Source organism: Mustela nigripes, chromosome 2 (genome assembly GCF_022355385.1).
Source record: "Mustela nigripes isolate SB6536 chromosome 2, MUSNIG.SB6536, whole genome shotgun sequence".
NCBI lineage: Eukaryota > Metazoa > Chordata > Mammalia > Carnivora > Mustelidae > Mustela > Mustela nigripes.
In genome coordinates this window covers 171,022,177-171,044,966 of record NC_081558.1, presented here as the reverse complement: position 1 = coordinate 171,044,966, position 22,790 = coordinate 171,022,177, and the positions used below count along the sequence as shown (strand labels likewise).

The 22,790-nt window shown below is 35.6% G+C and overlaps 1 protein-coding gene across 1 annotated transcript in view; it reads left to right on the top strand.

Annotated features, from left to right (window-relative positions):
• The first annotated feature begins 687 nt into the window (after positions 1–687).
• Positions 688–22,790, top strand: part of ADGRG7 (adhesion G protein-coupled receptor G7) — a 71,166-nt gene continuing 49,063 nt past the window's right edge. Inside the window, exons 1-3 of the mRNA XM_059388368.1 lie at positions 688–802; positions 19,786–19,899; positions 21,524–21,628. Of these exons, the coding sequence (XP_059244351.1) occupies positions 688–802; positions 19,786–19,899; positions 21,524–21,628 (334 nt within the window). The remainder of the gene's footprint in view (positions 803–19,785; positions 19,900–21,523; positions 21,629–22,790) is intronic.

The window sequence follows — 22,790 nt, the reverse complement described above, 5'->3', positions numbered from 1 at the left end:
GAAGGGGAGGTGAATCATGAGAGACTATGGACTCTGAAAAACAGTCTGAGGGGTTTGAAGTGGCGGGGGGGTGGGAGGTTGGGGTACCAGGTGGTGGGTATTGGAGAGGGCACGGATTGCATGGAGCACTGGGTGTGGTGAAAAAATAATGAATACTGTTATGCTGAAAATAAATAAATTTAATTTAAAAACAAACAAACAAACAAAAAACCCTTGCTGACAAGAGGGTTCTGTGTGGCCTTAAGCACTTGTTAGTCTACTTCTGCTAGATCCCCCTAAAACCAAAGTGTAAGAAGGTGACTTGGTTTCTTTTTTTATTTTTTTGCTCCCTTCCCCACCTTCTTGCTTATCTGAACATTTATACTTTGACCCTGTTAACGATACCCTCCCTTTCTTCTTTATGACGCTCAGTTATCTTCTCTTCCCATGATTCAAATCTCTTTTTTTCATATTCTCATTCAGTGAAGGATGAGGAAATAGCAGCAAGAGCACATACCTTTCATTAGTTGATTTAAACTGCATCCTGCCTGATTAACCTAAAAAGTCCTAAGAAATGAGGAATTCTGCCTGATAGATCACTGAGAGGAGGAATTATTTTTTATGTTTCAGAATCATTTCTGATTCACCTTCTTGGCTCAAGAAGAAAGACACTAGTTGTTTTTTACCAGGGGTAGATTTGTGGCTTCTATGGCTTCCGGCCGAGCGTGTGACCTCAAGGTGCTAGTGGCCATTGTGTGTGGACTGCTGACGACCATTGTTTTGGGACTGGGCATCTGGACGACTGTGATTAGAATCCAGAAAGGTAATATTGTTTATGGTTAACTATGTTATGTTTATCTTTAACTTGTTATGTTGAACTCAAGTCAAGAGAAGGTATTGAGCCTCTGTCCCTGACACCTAAAGCACCGGTACTACAAATAGCCATGTCTGGGCTGAGGCTGCCCACCAAGGTATAATGTGTGAACTATGACAGGCAAGGGTGTTGAACTACAACAGGCTAGCCACATGGATGGCTAGCACATAGTAGCACACACATGACTATGAATATGTTTGTGTGAGTGGGCAGGGTGAGGAATTACCTACTATAATTAGCCACTTCTTGCTCTTTTAACTCCTGACTGGATACCAGCTTAATTAAGGTCATTAAGAACACATGTGTGGGTTTGTGTAGCTAAATCCAAGAAAGATAAATAATTATGGACACACACAGATGGACGCACATAATCAAACATGTGCAGAATGGAATTTCATCTCAAGAAGAAAGTTTAGAAATGTTCTCACTAGGATCATAAATAAAATCTTATGGTTTGTGCACAAAGTTCTCACTCTCCAAGTGTGAAAAATGACTCGAAAATGAAGATTACTTAGAAAATGATTTTTTCTGGTTGTTCAACAAATATTTGTTAGTAAATGGCTATGTGCTAGAGCTGACCCTGGAAGGTGGGAGGGGGAGCAGTGGTATGTAAAACGATGATGTTAGCGGAACCCCCCCAAGAAACTCACAACAAAGACTTTTTATGACCCCAGAGCTGGTTCCCTTGGGCAGCACAAGTTCTCCATGAAGGGATTCAAAGCTGGGTGTGCTGAGTATTCCCTTCTGAAACAAACAGAGACAGACTCTAATAAAACCGAATAAATATGGGTAAATAAAACCCATCTGCAGAGCAGAAAGGGGGGTGATCTGCCCTCTGAGAAGGTAACTGAGGAGGACAGAAGGTTGGGAGAGCAGACAGAAGTCCAACGGATAGCTGCAAAGATCCACTGTTGAGGACAAAAGAAGGTAAATATATTAGCTGTTGATGGAGTGGTAGCAGAGAAGGGATCTGATTGTCCTTCCCTCTCCCCACCCCTCAGAACATTCATTTACAAAATATTGTACTAACAGGATTTGGATAATTAGCATGAGAAAATTTGCCAGAACAAAAACAATACAATTTAAACTTGAGAAAATGTGTTTTTGGTTTGCTTATTTCTTTATTTGTTGGTTTAAGTTTTGTTTACAGTTAAAAAAATTTATGAACTAGAGGTTTCACCCTAGTTAAGGCTGCTAAATTTGTAAGACTTTATTTAAAGAGTATATTTTCAAGGAATCTTTCTTTCCTTCCTCTCTCCCTCGTTTCCATTATATGACATCTACTTTAAAAGGGAAATTCGTGGTGAGTAATAAAGGACACAGGTACAATAGAACCATTAAAATAAGGACCAACATGTAAAACATTATAAGGAAGAAAACAGAGGGAGTTGCTAAAAACAAACACAAAACATAATCCCTGAGACATATCCCTGAACTTCCTGAGGGCTAAGACTTCAAATGAAGCATAATAAGCAAAAAAAAAAAAAAACAAAAAAAACCCCCTTGTTTAACCCTTTTGTTTAACAGTAAAAGCATATCAGCTCCTCAAAAAAGAGATAAATGTATTCTTGCTCTGAATTTTTCTTAAAAAATGTTTTATTTGATTGTAATTGACATACAATGTTACATTATTATATTAGCTTCAGGTGTACAAATGATTTGACAATTTTATGATTTATGCTTATTTCATTTAATCCTAACAACTACCTTTGAGGCAGTTATTACTATATCCATGAAATTGATGGGGAAAAGGCTCAGAAAACGTTGTAAACTTACTTAGCTAGAGAGTATTGGGTCTGGATTTAAATCTAGATTATTCTGACTTTAGTTCCTTCCTTTTCACTCCCGCATCTTCTGTCTTCCTAGAGGGATGACAAGGGTAACTCAATCAATGAATTTGTCTCTCTTTCCTTTTTTTTTTTTTTTTTTAGGCAACTTTGCCCAAAAACCTTAATTCATAAAGATAAGCAATAACCAGTAGAATGTTTTGCTAGGCAAGGTTAGGCACTTTGGTAAGTCACGTTGTTTGTCTTCAAGTCAATAAGATCTACATTATTAATGCTGCTTATAAAATGTAGATTAATATGTTCACTTTTCAGGTTTTCTGAGTCTTTAAATGGTGTTTATAGACTTTTGGAGTAACTGCTAGAACTTTGCCACATTCTTTTAGGTCTTGCCAAAATACTTCCCTCAGCTTCGCAAAATTATATGATTATCTAGTCTAGAACAGTGAAAGATATTCAGACTGCATTGCCTGGAAAACTGCTCATGTTCTAACAGCTTTCCTCCTGGTGAATGCCTTTAATGGAAAGATTTCTCACATTCACATAAGCCCCAATATCTACTGGCCATCAAACAAGCCATGAATGAACTTATCTTTAATTATCCTAAGTATAATTATTCCTTTTTTAAAATGAATCATTCATTTAAATATCAAACAAGTGGTTCAAGACATAACCTCTAGAATGCCAGTGATCTTTTGTGTAGTATAGAAAAGCTGTTTATTCTCCTCCTCCTGCTTAATAAGGCCTCTGGTGAAAGGTCATGGTTTAAATCCCTAGTGCAGATGAAATTGATAGCATTTCATGGAAGCAGACAGGACTTCTTTCAGAATTGCCAGAATAATATTTGGCATTTTTATACCACTGATGAAAACATTAAATAATAATGATCTTTTTTTTTTTTTTTTCCACCAAAGCATCACAATGAGATACATTGTCAGGTATAATACTTTCTCCATCTAGGCTTTCAGGAATAAGATATCCTATGCTTCTCAAGTTTTACTTGGTAAAGAAATTTTTCAAAACTATTGATGACTCTTGCAATTTCCGAAAGGAGCTCTAGACTTGTAGAACTTCTATGATGATGTCAGTTTACTGGAACACTCTTCATCCAGAGTTTCACATGGCTGTCTCCTTGATGATAGAGGTCTCAGGTGAAATGTCACCTCCTCCGAGAGGCCTTTTCTACCCACTCAGTCTAAGGTTGTCATCTATTTTCTCTCTTTCATGTGTACTTTGTTCATGGCTTTTATCATCTGATAATCTCTCACTTAATTCTACTTGTTTGCTCAATGGCTCCCCATGCCTAGAATAAAAGCCCCAAGAAAGCAGTGAACTGACTTATTATTCTGCATTCCCTGCACCAAGCAGAGTACTTGGAATATAGTTGCCAATACATAGCTGATGAGCAAATGAAAAAAATCACATGAAAACAAGAAACTGGACTAATCATTGTCAAATAGTTGCCTTCAGAAATGAAAGAATATTGCTACCAATTCCTTGTAATTTGTGTCAAAATGTTAAGATAAATGTTATTATGGATTTGTTTTCAGCAGTTAAGTAACCACCATTTTAGTTTTCTTTCTCTGTTCTAAGCCATGCAACACTCTAACCATTTCCAGAACTTGGGCTTCATTAAGATCTCTCCAGTTGTGTATGGCCTCTTTTGTTTGGCTGTGTGATCAGCAGTCTTGTAGGATGCTTTCATGTTGGAGCAAATCAAAGTTTTGCCAGAACTCTAATCTTTTCACATTAAGCATTTTATCAAATAATATGCACCCTGAGTAATGTGTTTTCAGAAAGGACAACAATAAGGTGTTCTATCTCTGTTGCATTTGTGTTCCCAGTAGCAGTGTAACCTTGTAATTCAAGAAGCAGCATGGCTTTTTGGTCCAAACATATTTGATGAAAGTAAAATGAAATAAAATTAAGTTTCATTGTACATCTTTCTCTTGACACTTTTCAACTTGAACTAGGCCTGATATAAACATAGACAGATGTCCATAATCATAATGTAGGGGATTTTTCCTCAACTCTTAGGGAGAATAGCTTTTCATAACATATTAGCATTGATGACAATGCCTTCTTGAACCATATCCTGTTTCTCTTCTAGATGATAAAATTCCTCTCTGCCATCCTGAGTGCCTTTCCAACCCTATTCCAGATGCTCTGACCTTCATTTCCTATCACAGGATTCACTTAAGCTTCAGGCCAAGAGACTTTAGTAGGCTGTAATATTCCCAAACCCTAAGGTCAAACTTCATAGCATTGAAATTCTTGCACCGTAGGAAATGCAGATTGTGCGGAAATGTCAAGGAGAGTATACGGATTCTCAGAAAACAATTTGTACACAGATGCTTGACTTCTGTTTTACTCAGTTACAGTACTACTGATTCTCAGAAAACAATTTGTACACAGATGCTTGACTTCTGTTTTACTCAGTTACAGTACTTCCTCAGGAGGCAAACTTGATAATAAATCAAACTCATGGAACTGCTCCTGGAGTACAGTTTGCATTTGGGGATTCAAAAAAAAAAAAAAAGGTCCAGGTAGAAAAGGTTGGGTTTTAGACAGCTATAGCGGTATTTAGTCTTAATCTCTCTTCTGCTCCTTTACCAGTCTCCCTTTTCACTTCCCCATGTAACCACTCTCTAAATTAAACCAAACCAAACCAAACCAAAACAAATAAATCAATTGCTATGAAAGGGAAGGGAGTTGTTTTGGAAGGAATAAGTTTTGTTATGTAATTGGCTGAGGGACATGAATTATTTTAACATCACTGACGTTCAAATTGCTGATCCCGTTTTCAAAGTCACTTTCTTAAATTAAGAGGCTAAACCCTTGGCTTAGTGGATTTTTTCTTGATTTACAGGTATTAGTTTTCCTTAAAATTCTGAATACAACCACCACCCATAGATCTTTTGATAATATATTTCTTGAAGAACATTTGGTAGAAAATATGGTGGTTAGGAGTGTGCACATTGAGAATCGGGGTGGGGGGGAAATACAGAAGTAGAAAGAAAGAAAAAGTTCTAGATCCTGACTGCCTTGTTGAAACACAAATGTCACCACTTACCAACGGAATAAATCTGAGCAAGTTATTCAACATTTCTGCACTTCAGATTTCCTACTATGGGAGCAATAATATACCTAACTTACAGAGCTGTCATTAAATAATTTAATGAGTTAATTACAAGTTTAAGATGACATATAGGACACTATAAGCACTCAACAAATGTTAAATCCTTTTTTTAATTTATGAATTTTTAGACAATTTAGTGCATAGTTTTTTTTTAAATTTTAAAAATTTTTTTAGTGCATAGTTTTCTCCATTCCCTGATTATACCTTGAATAGATGCTGTTGACTTAGATTGGACCTTTGGATTGAAACTCAGCTTTTCAAACTGAAGGCTCAACTGATTGATTTATTTAAAAATATTTTTAAAGATTTATTTATTTCTATTTGAGAGATAGAGAGGGAAAGCTCGTGCACATGGGGGAAAGGGAGAGTGAATGGGAGAGGGAGTCTCCCAGGCAGCGTGGAGTCTGGGGCGGGGCTGGATCTCTCCACCCTGAGTTTGTGACCTGAGCTGACTGACCTGCGTGGAAACCAAGAGTCATGCAGCTCCAAGGGAACCACCCAGGGGCCCCTCAACTGATCAGTTTAAAACAGAAACAGTTCTATGAACTACTATATCATCCTGCATTTAAAAAATATTTATACTATGCTACATCATCAGGGAAAAATTTTATTAAAATACGTAACCACTTTATTGAAATATGTAACCATGTAGGTATCTTTGAATAACTTTTACCTTAGGAAAAAACGAAATCTTACGTATTTTGTTTGTTTAAAACTTTTAGTGTTCCTTTTCACAACGGAGTAACTTTCCTAAATATTGTCTTCTCATTTAAAAGGAATCTTCTTCCTCATCCAAATGTTTCAAATTCCTGGTCTGGGACAAATGACAGATGCCAAGATGTTAAAACCCTAAGAATTGAGCCTTCTGATGGAATTTCTTTGACTAAGGAAAGATATTTTTAATCTTGCACTTAATTAAACTAAACTTTTCACAGCAGATTCTAATTTGTCTAGGAGAGGAAATGAAATTCATGTCTTCCATTTGGAAGTTTTAGTATTTTATGCTACTTTCTCAGGCAGCATGAAGTGTTTTACATTATGTTCTGCATTTAACTGTCCATGTTGTGTGGTAAAGATATTGAAAATAGGGCTAATATTTCTGGAAATATTACTTATTGTAATTTGAGAAAATGTAGGGAAATATTAATATTATACTGGTGTTATAAAAGAAAAATACCACTATTAAACATATTTCAGTGTGTTGATCCTCAAGTAACTTGAAGCTGATGTCTACCCTCTGTGTTTCCCTGTGGTAAAGGCAGTACTATTAGAAGAGGGTGGAAGCACTTAGTGCTGAAGGGATCTGAGTAAATCCACTCAGCTATCAATTAGTTACTAGTCTGGAACAAGTTAGTCTTTATATAGAAGATAGGCTTTATGTAGAATGGGGATGTCGGGCTAATGAATAGCTAATGTCATTTTTATGAGTCCATAGTTTTAAAAACTAGTTAAATGAAAGAAACAAAGCTCTTATTCTTTCTGGGTCTGATTTTTTCTTTACTTAAAATACAGAGGTTTAAAAATACCAACACTATCCTTTATTATAGTTTGTGGGTAATTTAGGTATTTCAGTGGACAGGGTCTTGAACTGTGGAGCAAAAGGCGTTAAAATTGTGATTATGACAGGGAATGGTAACTCAGCCTGGGCTTGATATCCTCAACCAAAATGCGAATGCCAAAGAGGCCAGTCAGCAAATATTTGTTGAGTACCATCTATGCATCTGTCCTCGGACTAGACCTGGAGATAAAAGAAATAAAATAAAAGAAAGTCAATTCTAAGGAAGGCTGTTTGGCGGTAATGAAAAGAACAACCTAATGGAACGGAAATTAAAAACAAAACAAAACAGGAGCTGACATCAACAAAACCAAAAGCTAGGGGTTCCTGGGTGGCTCAGTCAATTAATTATTCGCCTTCAGCTCAGGTCACCATCCCAGGGTCCTGGAATCAAGCCAGGCATTCGGCCTCAGGCTCCCTGCTCCGTGGGGAACCTGCTTCTCCCTCTGCCTGCTGTTCTTCCTGCTTGTACACTCTCACTCTTTCTCTGACAAATAAATAAAATCTTTAAAAAAGTAAAGAAAAGAAAAGAAACCAAAAGCTAGTTTTTTTAAAAGATAAATTTAAGTAGGTAAATATCTGGTGAGATTTGTCAAGACAAAAAGGCATAATTAAGCAATATGTACAAAAATAAAGGGGTCACAACACAGGTACGATAACAAAGATTTGAGCAAAAGTCAGGTGGGAATCCCCACCTGGGGCCTGCGTCTCCCCTTCCAGGCTTTGCTGGTTGCATCTGGGTCCTCTGCTGGACTTCCATGAGTTGTGGGTGCTTCCCTCTCACCCCAAGGTTGGCCTCTCAGGGGACAGCAGCACATTCCCTGAGGGGTGGCCATTCATGGCTTGGTGGTGTGATCTGGGGTGTCTGCAGGTATGAGCACAAAGCATCCTGGGAGTGGGGCTGAGACAGGTTGGGGAGAAAGGGGGCAGATGCAGCTGGGGCTTCTTGCCACATTCTGATTTAGAACTCCAAGAAATCCACAGTTCCTAAATTCGAACTGGCCTTCCAGGTCCTTATGAAGGTATGTTTATCATGGCATTAGAATCAAGCACGTAGACTTTATTTGGCAGCCTAGCTTAATTTATAAGTTTTACATTTGTTTTTATATAATGGTATATGGATCTTCATTGTGTTTGTCCCAGACTCTGCATATAGTTGCCTTGCTAGTGAAAATTCAGATTAGTATAATCCTTAAGGGATAAGCTGGAAATAACTGTCAGAATGACAAAAGTGTACTCTTTGGCTCAGAATTCCAATTCTGGGAATGTATTCTCTAGATTAATTTGTACAATTGCAAGATAGAATATGTACAGGGCAGTTTTGGAACAGCAAATGAGAACAACACAAGTGTCCATCAATAAGGGGTCAGTTAAATAGATCAATTAGGGTATTTCCATACAATGGCCTATAATACAATTGTAAAAGGAGACGCGGAAGTTCTCTACGAACTGTAGCGGAAAGATTTTCAACATTCTTTGTTAATTGCAAGAGCAAGCTACAGAAAAGAGAGGAAGAAAATAAGACTATAGATTCATATTGCTTGTACTGAAAAAAGAAAGATTGGGAAAAAATGAATAGTTGTGTATATTTAGGGATGAGAGCAAGGTTATATACTTTTGTATGTTATGTTTATTTTCCAACTCTGTGAATGTATTACCTATTAAAATATATAATAAGTCAGTGATTAAGAAAACCTAATAAGGGGCGTCTGCGTGGCTTAGTTTAGCCTCTGCCTTCAGCCCAGGTCATGATCTCAGGGTCCTGGGATCAAGCCCCACATCAGGCTCTCTGCTCAGTAGGAGCCTGCTCCCCCTCCCTACCACCTCTCTGTCTACTTGTGATCTCTCTCTCTCTGTCAAAATAAATAAATAAATAAATAAATTCTTAAAAAAAAAAAAAGACCCTAATAAAATAATAAGCAAATACCATGGCAAACCTTACCCTAGCTAATATAAAAATTTTGGCCAGGTGGAAATTTTCTAAAAAAACCATAAATATATATGTTTCTTCTAAAAAAAATATATATATATATATGTACACACATATATATATGTACATATATATTTTTATACACACACACACACACACACACACAAGACCAAATTTACTCCCAAAAGTAGGGAAAAAAAGCTATATAGAACTGCAACAATTTAAGTAATTGAATTAAGAGTAAAAAACAAAACAAAACTGCATGCAAATGCTGTATATAGATTATGTTACATATAATAATAGTATGAATAGTATGAAATATGTTGCAAAAGATAAATGATGATTTCACTATAGGATTACCTCTGGGTATGGAGGAAAAATAATGTTGACAGAAAGGAGTACAATGATTTTTAGTTCTTTCTGTAAAGTTTTATTACATTTTTTTAAAAAAATCTGAAGCAAATCTGAGAGAAAGTTACTATCTTTTAAAACTGGCTTTGGGTAGTGGGGGATGTTTTATACTCTGTATGTTGTATATTTGAAGCATTCTACAATTTAAAAAGATTCAGGTATTCCCCCTTGGTTACACAGAGAAGTTTGTCACATAACAATTACAATTAAATCTCTCTTGGTAGAGCTTAAGATCTTTGAGGTCTGGATATGTATCTTTTTTTTTTTTATACTAAGAGACTTTATTTTTTGAGAAGTTTTAGGCTACAGTAAAATTAAGCAGAAATACAGAGTTCCCATTTCTTCCCTCTCTCATCAACCCTTCCCCTCCATATCTTTCTTTATTCTTAATATCTTACACTAGTGGGTTGCTTTTGTTCTAATTAATAAGCCAATATCAATACATTATTAATTAAAATGCATTTTATATTAGGGTTCATTCTTTGTACTTTAGAGTTTTGTGGATTTTGACCAGTACATGACGGCATGAATCCACTGTTACAGCTTCCTACAGAATAGTTCATTGCCCTGAAAATTCCCTGGGCTTCACCTATTCATTCCTTCCCCTTTCTCCCAAACCCCTGATCTTTTTACTGTCTCTATAGTTTTGCCTTTTCCAGAGTATCATATCTGGAAGGATACAGCATGTAGCCTTTTCAGCGTTCTGAAAGCTTCTTTCACTTTAAATGTATTTAAGATTCCTCCATATCTTTAGGGGTGTCATAGCTCATCTTTTTTTACGGCTAAATAATATTCCATTGTTTGGATAGACCACAGCTTTTTTTTTTTTTTAATCCATTTACCTATTGAAGGACATCTTGTTTGCTTCCAGTTTTTGATAATTGCTTATTCAGCTGCTGTAAACATTTATGTGTAGCTTTCTGTGTGGACATAAGTGTCTGCTTATTTGAGTAAATACCTAGAAGTGTGGTTGATGGGTTGTGTGGTAGAATCATGTGTAGCTATATAAGAAACTACTAACCTGTCTTCCAAACTGGCTGTACCACTTTGCATTCCCACCAGCAGTGATGAAAGCCCTGGTTGCTCCACAACCCGGCTGGCATTCGATGTTTACAGTGTTTTGGATTTTAGCCGTTCAATAGGTGTGTAGTGTTATTTTATTGTTGTTTTAATTTGCACTTCCCTGATGACATGTGATGTTGAGCATATTTTCATATGTTTATTTGCCATCGGTATATCTTCTTTGGTGAGCTGTCTGTTCAGATAATTGCTTGCTTTCTTACTGTTGAATTTTAAGAGTTCTTTGTGTATTTTTATTTTAAAGATTTTATTTATTTATTTATTTATTTATTTATTTGACAGACAGAGATCACAAGTAGGCAGAGAGGCAGGCAGAGAGAGAGAAGGAAGCAGGCTTCCCGCTGAGCAGAGAGCCAGATGTGGGGCTCCATCCCAGGACCCTGAGATCATGACCTGAGCCAAAGGCAGAGGCTTTAACCTATTGAGCTACCTAGGTGCCCTAAGAGTTCTTTGTGTATTTCGGATACCAGTCCTTTATCAGATACATGATTTAGAAATATTTTTTCCCATTCTGTGTCTTATTCTTTATTTCTCTTAACAATGTGTTTTGTAGACCAGAAGTTTTTCATTTTGAGGAAGTTCCACTTATTTATTGTATTTATCCTTTTTTTCCTTCATGGATTGTACTCTTCGTGTTATATCTAAAAAGTTGTCATCAAACTGAATGTCACTTGGATTTTCTCCTGTATTTTCTTTTCAAAGTTTTATAGTTTTGCATTTTACATTTAGATTTATGACTTATTTTCAGTTATATTTTTTGAGAAAGCTATAAGTCTGAGTCTGGATTTATTTTTTCACATGTGTCTGTCTAATTTTCTCTGCAACATTTATTGAAAGGACTATCCTTTCTCCATTGAGTTGCCCTTACTCCTTTGTCAAAGATCGGTTGACTTTATCTGCATCGGTCTGTTTTGGGCACTCTATTATGCTCCAATGATCTATTTGTCTCTTTTTTGACAATACAAGAGTGTCTTGATTATTGTAGGTTTCAGAATGTCTTGAAGTTACATATTCTGTATTTCAGCTTTGTTCTTCTTTAATTGTGTTGGCTCTTCTAGGACTTTGACATTTTCATATAAACTTTAGTTTTTTTATATTCACAAAATAATTTTCTTGGATTTTGATTGGAATTGCATTAAATCTATAAATCAAGCTGTGAAAAATTGAAAATCTAAACAATAATAAGTTTTCCTATACATGAGCATGGAATATCTCTCTACTTATTTAGAATTTATTTGATTTCTTTTATTAGACGTTTATAGTTTTCCTCGTATAGATTTTGTACATATTTGGTTAGATTTATATTCATATATTTCTTTTTTTTGGTGTTAATGTAAATGATACCATTTATGCTTTAAAATCCAAGTCTAATTTACTTTTGCATATTAACCTTGTATCTCAAAATTTGCTGTAATTGTTTATCAATTCCAGAAGTTTTTTTGGTGAATCTTTGAGATTTCTTACAGAGATAATTATGTCATCTCTGAATAAAGACTTTTATTTCTTTCTCCCAATCTGAAATACATTTTATTTCCTTTTCTTGTCTTACTACATTAGTTATGACTTCCAGTGTATTGTTGAATAAGAGTGGTGGGAAGGGAAATCCTTGCCATGTTCTCATCTTAGGGGAAAGCATCTAATTTCTCACCATTAATTATGAGATTGGGTTTATGATTTTTGTAGATGTTCTGTATCAAGCTGATACAGTTCCCCTGTGTTTCCTATTTGCTAAGAATTTTTAACATGAATGGAAATTGGATTCTGTTGAATCCATTTTCTGTATCCATTGATGTGATCATGTGATTTTTCTTTTTCAGCCTGTTATGATAATTTACATTAATTGACTTAAAAATGGATTTAAGTTCTAGTTAGTTAATATGCAGTGTAATATTGGTTTCAGGAGTAGAATTCAGTGATTTGTCATTTACATACCACACTCAGTGCTCATTACAAGACCCTCTTTAATACATATCACCAATCAAGCCATCCCCCACCCACCTCCCTTCATCAACCCTCAGTTTGTTCTCTATCATTAAGAGTCTCTTATTGTTACATTAATCGATTCTTGAATGTTGAGCTAGCTTTGCATACCTGGAATAAATCCCAGTTTATCATGGTATCTAATTCTTTCTATATATTGTTGGGTTTGGTTTGCTAATATTTTGTTGAGGAATTTTGCCTTTATATTCATGTGAGATATTGTTAGGTAATTTTTCTTTCTTGTAATGCTTTTGTCTGATTTTGGTATTAGAGTCACACTGGCCTCATAGAATGAGTTAGGAAGTGTTGTTTCTGCTTTTTTTTTTTTTCCTAGAAGAGAGTGTTAAATATTGATATCGGTTTTTCCTTACATGTTTGGTAGGATTCACCAGTAAACCCATCTAGGGCCTGGGGCCTTTTTTTGGAAGGTTATTGATTCAGTTTCTTTATCAATATAGGCCTATTTCAGAGATCTGTTTCTCCTTTTGTGAGTTCAGTAGAGTCTGTCCTTCAAGGAATTGTTCAGTTTCATTTAAGTTATCAAATCTGTGGGCATAGAACTATTCATAATATTCCTTTATTATTCTTTTAATGTTCATGAGGCCAATAGTGATGACCCTTTTTCATATCTGATATTAGTAATTCGTGCCTTCTATTTTTTCATGGTTAGACTGGCTAGAGATTTATCAATTTTAATGATCTTTCCAACTAAGCATCTTTTGGTTTCATTGATTTTCTCTATTAACTTCTGGTTTTCAACATCATTGATTTTTGCTCTGATTTTTCATTGTTTGTTTCCTTTTTCTTCCTTTAAACTTATTTGGCTCTTCTTTTTAGTTTCCCAAGGTAGAAACTTAGATGATAATTCTAGATCTTTCTTCTTTTTTTTTAAATACATACATTCAGTGCTATAAATTTCCCTCTAAGTATTGCTTTCGCTGCATCTCACTTTCATTTTCATTTAGTGAAAAATACTTTAAAAAGCTTTCTTGAGATTTGTTTAACCCACTTACCATTTAGAAGTGTGTTGTTTAATCTCCAGATATTTGGGGTATTTTCCAGCTATCTTTCTATTGTAGATTTCTAGTTTAATTCCATCTTGGTTTGAAAACATACTCAGAATAATTTCTATTCTTTGAAATTTGTTTAGATGTATTTTATGGTACCTGAATGTAGTTTATCTCAGTGACTACTCCATGGGTGCTTGAGAAGAATGTGTATTCTAACATCGTTGGATGAAGTATACTATAATTTATTGTCAAATAGATCTAGTTAGTTGATGGTGCTTTCAGTTCAACTTTATTTTTATTGATTTTCTGTTTGCTGGATCTGTCCATTACTAAGAACGGATGTTTAAGTCTCGGACTATAATAGCAAATTTATCTGTTTTTCTTTCTGTCAGATTTGGTTCACTTATTTTGACACTATATCTTTTGGTATACACATATCAAGATTGTTAGTTCTTGGAGAGTTAGCCCACTTATCATTAAGAAAGAAATGTCCTTTATCTCTAATGACTTTCCTTGCTCTGAAATCTGCTTTGTGTGAAGTTAATATAGCTTCTCTAACTTTCCCTTAATTAGTATTGTCATGGTATATCTTTCTCTATTTTTCTTTTAAACTATCTGTGTCCTTTGATTTAAAGTGGGTTTGTTATAGACAACATATAGTTGTGTCTTGTTCTTTATTCACTGTATAGTATCCTTATTATAATATTTGTCAGTGTTTTTAATGTTCTTTTCTTTGTTTGTTCCATTGCTATTGTCTTTTTCTGCCTTATCTGGTTTTTATTGAGCATTTTATATAATTCTGCTTTCTCTCCTCTCTTGTCATATGCTTTATATTTAAAAAAATTTGGGGTGGTTAATCTAGAGTTTGTAATATACATTTACAACTAATCTAAGCCTGGGGTGCCTGGATGGCTCAGTTGCTTAAGCACCCAACTCTCGATTTCAGTTCAGGTCATGATCTCAGGGTTGTGAGATAGAGCCCTGCACTGGCCCTGCACTCAGCATGGAGTCTGCTTGAGATTCTCTCTCCCTCTGTTTCTCCCCTCACTTTCGTGTTCTCTCTCTATATATAAATAAATAGATAAACCTTAAAAAAAAAACCAACTAATCTAAGTCCACTTTCTAGTAACAATATATGGCCTAATGAATAGTACCAGGCCCTCATTATATGGTGTTCCCAATTCCTCCTTCTCTTCCCTTATAATATATTTTTGCCATTTATTTCATTTTTCCATAAGCTATAATCACCTCATCTATCATTGCTATTATTATTTTAAATAAGCATCATTAAGAATGAAAAAGATTTTATTTACTTTCATTTATTCCTTTTCTAATGTTCTTCTTTTCTTACATAGATTTAAGTTTCTGGCCTATATCATTTCCTTCTCCTAAAGGGATTTTTAAAATTTCTTGCAAACTCCTTCAATTTTTGTTTGAGGGTCTTTATTTCTCATTTGCTTTTAAAGGATAATAATTCCTTGGATACAGAATTCTTTATTGGTGTTTTTTTTCTTTCAACACTGAATATTTCACTATACTCTTTTATTTTCTGCCTGGTTTCTGAGGAGCATTCCAATGTAATTAATTCTTATACTTGTTTCTCTGCAGATAAGTTTTCTCTCCCCTAATCCTTCTTTTGAAATTTTCTCTTTGTCTTTGATTTTCTGTAGTTTGAATAGAATGTGCTTAAGTGTAGTTTGTTTGGTTTGGTTTGGTTTGGTTTGGTTTTGACATTTATCCTAGTTGGTGTTCTCTGAGATTCCTAGATCTGTGATTTGGTGTCTATCATTTATTTTGGAATATTTTCAGACAATAAAACTTCAAATATTTTGGGGCACCTAGGTGGCTCAGTCGGGTAAGTGGATGCCTTTGGCTCAGGTCATGATCTCTGGGTCCTGATATTGAGCCCCACATTGGGTTCCCTGCTCAGTGGGGAGTCTGCTTCTCCCTCTCCCTCTGTTGCTCTCCCAACTTGTGGTTATGTGCACACACACACTCTCTCGAATAAATTAACAAAATCTTATATACACAAACAAACAAACAAACAAACTTCAAATATTTCTTCTATTCCTTCTTCCCTTTCCTGTCCTTCTGGTATTCCCATTAGATGTATGTTACACCTTTGTCCCATAGTTCTCAGATATTCCATTATAATTTTCATTCTTGTTTTCTCATTGTTTTTATTTTTTTAAAACTTTATTTATTTTTAAATTTAAATACAATTAATTGACATATAATGTATTATTAGTTTCAGATGTAGAGTTCAATGATTCATCAGTCCTACATAACATCTAGTGTTCATTACATCATATGCCCTCCTTAAGGTCCATCACCCAATTATCCCATGCCCCTAACCCCCTCCCCCCATCAACACTTGGTTTATTTCCTGTGATTAAGAGTGTCTTATGGTTTGTCTCCCTCTCTGATTTTGTCTTTGTTTTTAGTTTAGAAAGTTTCTGATGACATTTTTTTGAGCTCAGTGATTCTTTCCTTGGACTTGTCCAGTCTACTGATGAACCTGTCAAAGACATTCTTCACTTCTGTTTTTTGGTTTCTAGTATTTCTTTTGGTTCTTTCTTAGAACTTCCATCTCATAAATTACTCACTTGTTCTTGCGTGTTGTATACTTTTTTCATTGGACCTCCTAGCATATTAACCATCATTATTTCAAATCTCTGGTCTGATAATTCCAAAATATCTGCCACATACAAGTCTGTCCTCATGCTTGGTATGTCTATTCAGGCTGTGTTTTTGCCTTTTAACATGATTTGTACTTTTCTGGTTAAAAGTCAGACATGATGTATTATGTAAAAAGAATTGAAGTTTTATGTTTATCTGGCTAAAATTTAGGTGGTGTTCACTGTGTGCTGTAGCTGCAGGTGTTCTTTGCCAGTCAGTCACCCCACCCCTCGCCCCTCCCCCCTGGGCAAGCACTGTTCTGATTTTATCACCATAGATTAGTTTTGCTATTTTTGAACCTTATATTTACAAAATTAAATAGTATTTACTCTTGTATGTCTGAATACTTTTTTAAATGTAATGTTCTCCAGATTGATTTATGTTGTTGTGTTTATTGCTTTTTATTGCTAAATAATCATATTCTACTATATGAATACACATAATTTGTTTATTCAGTTGATGAAATTTTTAAAAAAGATTTATTTATTTATTTTTAGAGAGAGAGTGTTTGGGGTAGAGTGTGAAAGAGAGAGAGAGAGGAAGGGAGAGAAGCAGACTCCCTGCTGAGTGTAGAGCCCAATACTGGGCTCAATCCCAAGATCCTGAGATCATACCCTGAACCAAAAATTAAGAGTTGGACACTTAACCAACTAAGCCACTCAGTTGCTAACATGAATAAAACTTCCAGGGTTGGGTTCCCTGGAAGACAAATTCTGAATTGAAGATTCATCTGCATCAAATTTTCAACAAGTGCTGTTGGGATCAATACTTGTAGGGTTGGGGGCTTGGTTATGGAGTCAGAATTGGGTAGAAGGAGACCCAAGACAGCTGAAGTTGAGAAAGCCCTCGAGTGTTGATGTCTGTATTAGTTATCTATTGCTGCAGAACAAATTACCCCAAAACTTGGTGACTTAAAATGAAAATTGTCATTTTAATATCTTTCATAGTTTTTCTGAACCCAGAATTTGGAAGCAGCATGCCTGGGTGGTTCTGGATTAGGATCTTCCATAAAGTGGCCCTCACAAGGCTATTGGAGCTGGGATCATCTTGAGATTTCTTCAGTTATGTGTGGTGCCCAGACAAGGGAAACTCAAAAACTTGGAACAGCTGAAAGTCCTTAGTCTTCTCTCTCTGTGTAGTTTCTCCTCTTGATATCTCTAGCCTAGAGGCTTCAGAGTAGCTGGATTTCTTATGTGATACTTGCAGGTTCAGATCTCCCAAGGTATAGATCCTGAGTGATAGAGAGTTAGATAGAAGACAAATCATCTTTTGTGATCTAGACTGGAAGTCACATCATTACTGCCACTCTGTTAGTCAGGGCAGATAAAAAAGTCCGCTCAAGTCAAGGAGAGCGAACACAAACTCCATCTTCCAGCGGAGAAGAGTCATCATCATATTATAAGAAGAGTATGAGAGATGAGATATGTAGTGTAGATGTCTTTGGAAAATGTGATCTTTGAGGCCTTGAGTCAGGGAGATAAAACTTTATTCTCTGGCTTTGACCAGCCATGGCACATATCATGAGGATCTTGGATGTATGATTCTCTTTAGTTGAGAGCAATTCTAGAAAAGGACTCAGATAAGTGTTCTCAGTTGCCAAAATTCACAAAAGCTGGAGGAATGAATACTTCAAACATGAAGGGAAGGATTTAAGTGGCACACAATAGCAATATTTCTAGAACCTGCATTCTCGTATAAATCCTTTTGTGGACATGTATTTCCATTTATTGTGCATATTTATCTAGAAGTAGAATTTCTGTGTCATAGATAGGTATATCTTTAGTTTTCTTTCCAATTGAATTGCCTTGGCATTTGTTTGTTTTTTTTTTGTTTGATTTTTTTTTAAAGCTTTTACTTATTTATTTATTTAACAGAGGAGGAGAGAGCACAAGCAGTGGGAGCAGCAGGCAGAGGGAGAGGGAGAAGCAGTTACCGCACTGAGCAGGGAGCCCAATATAGGGCTTGGTCCAAGGACCCTTGGAATTATGACCTGAGCTGAAAGCAGATGCTTAATGACTGAACGACCCAAGCGCTCCTGCTTTGGAGCTTTTGTTTTGTTTTGTTTTTAAATCACATGACTAGATATGTTGTATCTACAGTTAAGCCTTGAACCACGTGAGGGTGGGAGGTGCAAGCCTATTACACTGCTTAGCACATGTTCTCTCTCTCTCAAAAAAAGAAAAAAATTTATAAAAGAGAAAAGTTTAAAAAAATGTGTATAACTTTTGACTCCTTCCAAACTTAACTACTAACAGCCTACTGTAGGCCAGAACACTTACTAATAACAAATGTAAAGGTTAACAGATATTTTATGTGGTATATGTATTATATACTGTATTCTTACCATAAAGTAAGCTAGACAAAAAAAAAAATGTTGAGAAAATCATTAGGAGAAGATCAGTTTGTTCTCTGTAGTTAAGTCTGTTTCTGGTTTGGCTCTCTTTTTTCCACCTTTCTTTTTTTTTTAAGAAACAAAAAGTCCCAGTGTGCCCAGCTTAAAATAACTTGGTCATGAGATCCTTACAATCCTGTTCCAGGTATGCTTCCTGAATCTGTTGACACCTAACTTCCTTAGAGTCGTTGCTTCAGATCTGCTCCCTGTTTAAGTGGCCTTCCTTGCCTTCTACCCTCAGTCACTTCCCATCTCCCTTGAAGTATCTTTTTAAAACACATACCTTGTTTTAATCTCTCTCTAGACTCTTACAGGACTAAATCTCCTTAGCTTAGTCTATAAACCCACTCACAATCAGTTTGTGTCCTGCTTCTCCACATAGAACCAGTATTCCTGATTTGTTCAGCTTTGCCATGTTCCTTGGACATACCATAACTTTATGTATTTTTGTGGTTTTGCACTTTGTATCCTGCTAATTTGGGGCTATCCCTTTTAATCTAGATTTTCTAGATTAAGTCTTCAAATCTGATTCAGATACCACCTCTTCTGGAAAGACTTCCCTAGATAAATTACCTCTGTCCTCAACATTTCTCTTCTGTGTTCTTATAGCATTTACAAATCTGCATGCTGACTTAGTTGGCCAGTATATCTCTTCATCCATCCATCCAGCCAGCCAGCCAGCCATCTATCTCATCTGTATAATCTGTTTTCCCCAGTAGATCCTAATCTCCTTGATCAAAGTATTGTGTCTTCCAAATATAGTTTTTTGGTCTTCATAATTTCTCATAAGCATTATATATCCTATGTAGATTCTCAATGTATATTTTTGTTGATGATAATCTTACAAATAGTATTTCTCCAGTGGTACTCGAAGTAATTGTTTTACATATAGAAATTAAGGGCCACAGACCCAGAAGAGAAACTAATTAGCCAGTTTAAGTACTATTCTATTTTTGTTGTTTTTTTTTTTAGAACTCTCAACCTCCTCACCCAGCATCCCTATGGAGTTCTGCAGGAATGGTGGAACCTGGGAAAATGGAAGGTGCATTTGTCCAGACTTATGGAAAGGTTGGAGATGTACAATTGGTAAGTTATTTGAGATGGTACTAGGTACTAGGTACTGGTACAATGAGGTTTAGGTGACTTAGGTTAATAAGGACAGTAGGAAAGCTCCTTGAAGTTTCTGTTAATGATTTAGTAACAATGGGTTTAATGATGGTGGTTTTAAGATGTGATTGTTAGTTTAATAGTAAAAGTGGAGTGTTCTTTTTGGGCTACTTTCTTATATGTTCAATACCCCCAGTATATTTCCCAGCTATCAAGTTTCTCTGTAAACTGAAAGATGTTTTTCCTTCTGGTTCTAGTGTCTCCTTCAGGGCAATGGGTGGTATGGTTCCCTCCACTTTTTTCAGTTGGTGATACATTATATTTCCCCATTTCAAATATCACAATTCTATCATATTTAACTTTTCTGAAATCAAGGTACATCTTTCCATCCAAGTATACATTTAGATGAAGTTTTTGTGTTTTCATCTTTTTTCTGGATGAGATGTTATTAAATTAGTGGTTTGACTTCAGACTGTCCTCGCTCAGAATCAATGTCCAAAGCCATTTCTTTTTTATTATTTATTTATTTGCCATTTCTTTTTTTAATTGAAGTAGAGTTGTCACACAATGTTTCATTAGTTTCAGGTGTACAACAAGTCATTCAACAACTGCTCACCACAAGTGTAGTGAGCATCTGTCACCATACAACACTGTTACAATTCCACTGACTCCATTCTGTGTGCTGTACCTTTCATTCCCATGACATATTTATTCTATAAGTGGAAGCGTGTATCTCCCACTCCCCTCACTCATTTCACCAATTCCCCCCACCCTCTTCCCTCTGGCAACCACCTATCTGTTCTCTGCATTTATGAAAATGTTTCTGTTTTTTGTTTATTCATTTGTTTTGTTTTTTATATTCCACATATAAGTGAAATAATATGGTATTTTCTTTTTCTGTCTGACTTATTTCACTTAGCATAATACCCTCTAAGTCTATCCGTCTTGTTGCAAGTGGCAAGGTCTTATTTTTTTAAAATGGCTGGATAATAATCATATATGTATACACACACAGATTATATCTATATCTATATCTATACTTAATGGACACTTAGGTTGCTTTTATGTCTTGGATATTGTAAATAATGTTTCAAAGCTGCACCTTCATCTGCAATCTGCAGTATACTTCCCAATACTCTGTCACTTTATGCTGGATGCTTAGGATCCAGAGCCTTAGAAATATCCTCCTATAATTTTCTATACTTCTACAAGCGAGTATTTCTCAAATGCTCCATGACTTTGGCCTTTTGCTTTGACCCACCTCCTCATGATGCCTTTTGGTACTATGGGTTCTTTACCTTTAGTTGTCAAGATTTCAACTAATCTGATTTCACTATCCTTTCTGATGTGTTAGTGATCACATCCCACCTCTACTAGGTTATATATACTAGAACCCATTATCTATCACACTAGTTTTTCTAATAGTATCAACTCAACCAGATTAAAAAAAATATAAAGTTCCAGTGAGTCAGTGATTCCTAAAGCCTTCTATTAGCCTTCAAATTATACCAAATAGGTTTTGAACTTTAATTTTTATCTAGTTTGAAATTTTAAAAAGAAAAGTATAATTTATGATGAAAAATTTATTTTCTTTTCATGATAGCTAATTTCTGTGAAAACAGTACCTATGGGATTTTTACTTTTGATAGAATTCCAGCGGGAAAATATGGATCTTCCCAACAAAGATGTGATAAGAACACTTCAAATGGTATGTGTTTTTCCAAACATCTTCTATTTAAGCATATGAATCGCTATGTGGGGTCATACCTATCATCCCTCCAACTAGTATTAAGTCCCTGGAGGAGGTATCAAAGAAGGTTTTGTGGAAGGGTTTGGCTCCCTTTCATTATGCCCATGTTCAAAGTTTAGGATGCAACTTCATATAATTCTAATTCCCCTAAAAACTGTAATATGGATCAGTTACAAATTCCTTTTAATTCTTCTTCCACTGGTTTATTTTCCCAGTTTCATTTATGTCCTAGAATTTGAGCATATTAATATCTGATCATTGAGTCATATAATTTGTCTGAATTTTAAACATTAACTATAGATTCGTACCATATCTACTTTCAGACTTCAACTTTCTTTTTTCTTTATTTTTTTTAAAGATTTTATTTATTTATTTGACAGACAGAAATCACAAGTAGGCCGCGAGGCAGGCAGAGAGAGAGAGAGAGGAGGAAGCAGGTTCCCTGCTGAGCAGAGAGCCCGATGCGGGACTCGATCCCAGGACCCTGAGATCATGACCTGAGCCGAAGGCAGCGGCTTAACCCACTGAGCCACCCAGGCGCCCCTCAGACTTCAACTTTCTAAGTAGAGATGCTCAGTTAAATTTGTCCACACTTGGTCATTCTTCATCCCCTTAGTCATTTTAGTTATCCATCTTGAAACATTCTCCAGGTTCATCATACCTTCCTTGAGTCATGACAACCTTGCTTGCATAGAGACATTCTAAGAATAAAGGAGCAAATAACATTTTTAAACTTCAAATATGCTCCCTGATGATATACAGGATCTTGATGACTTATTTCAATGCTGTACTGGGTAATACTTTCATAGTCCTTAAAAATGCACAGATTCCTTTCCTGACAGCTTAGAGCCCATTATGCTGTATGATTTTTCCCTTAATGTTTTATCTGAACTTTGTTTGCATTGACCTTCATTTGACCAGTCCTCATACTTCTCACATCTCCCTGCAAGATACCATGATTTCCTGCAGCACAGAATATCTCAATAATACTGCTAATTCTAGATTAGCAGTGAAAACGTTTGATAGACCTTCTGTCAGTAATAACCCGGGGGAGAATTTCACTTTTTATTTAGAGATTTATTTTTGTGTTTGTTATGCTCTCTTTGAAACACTTCCTTAC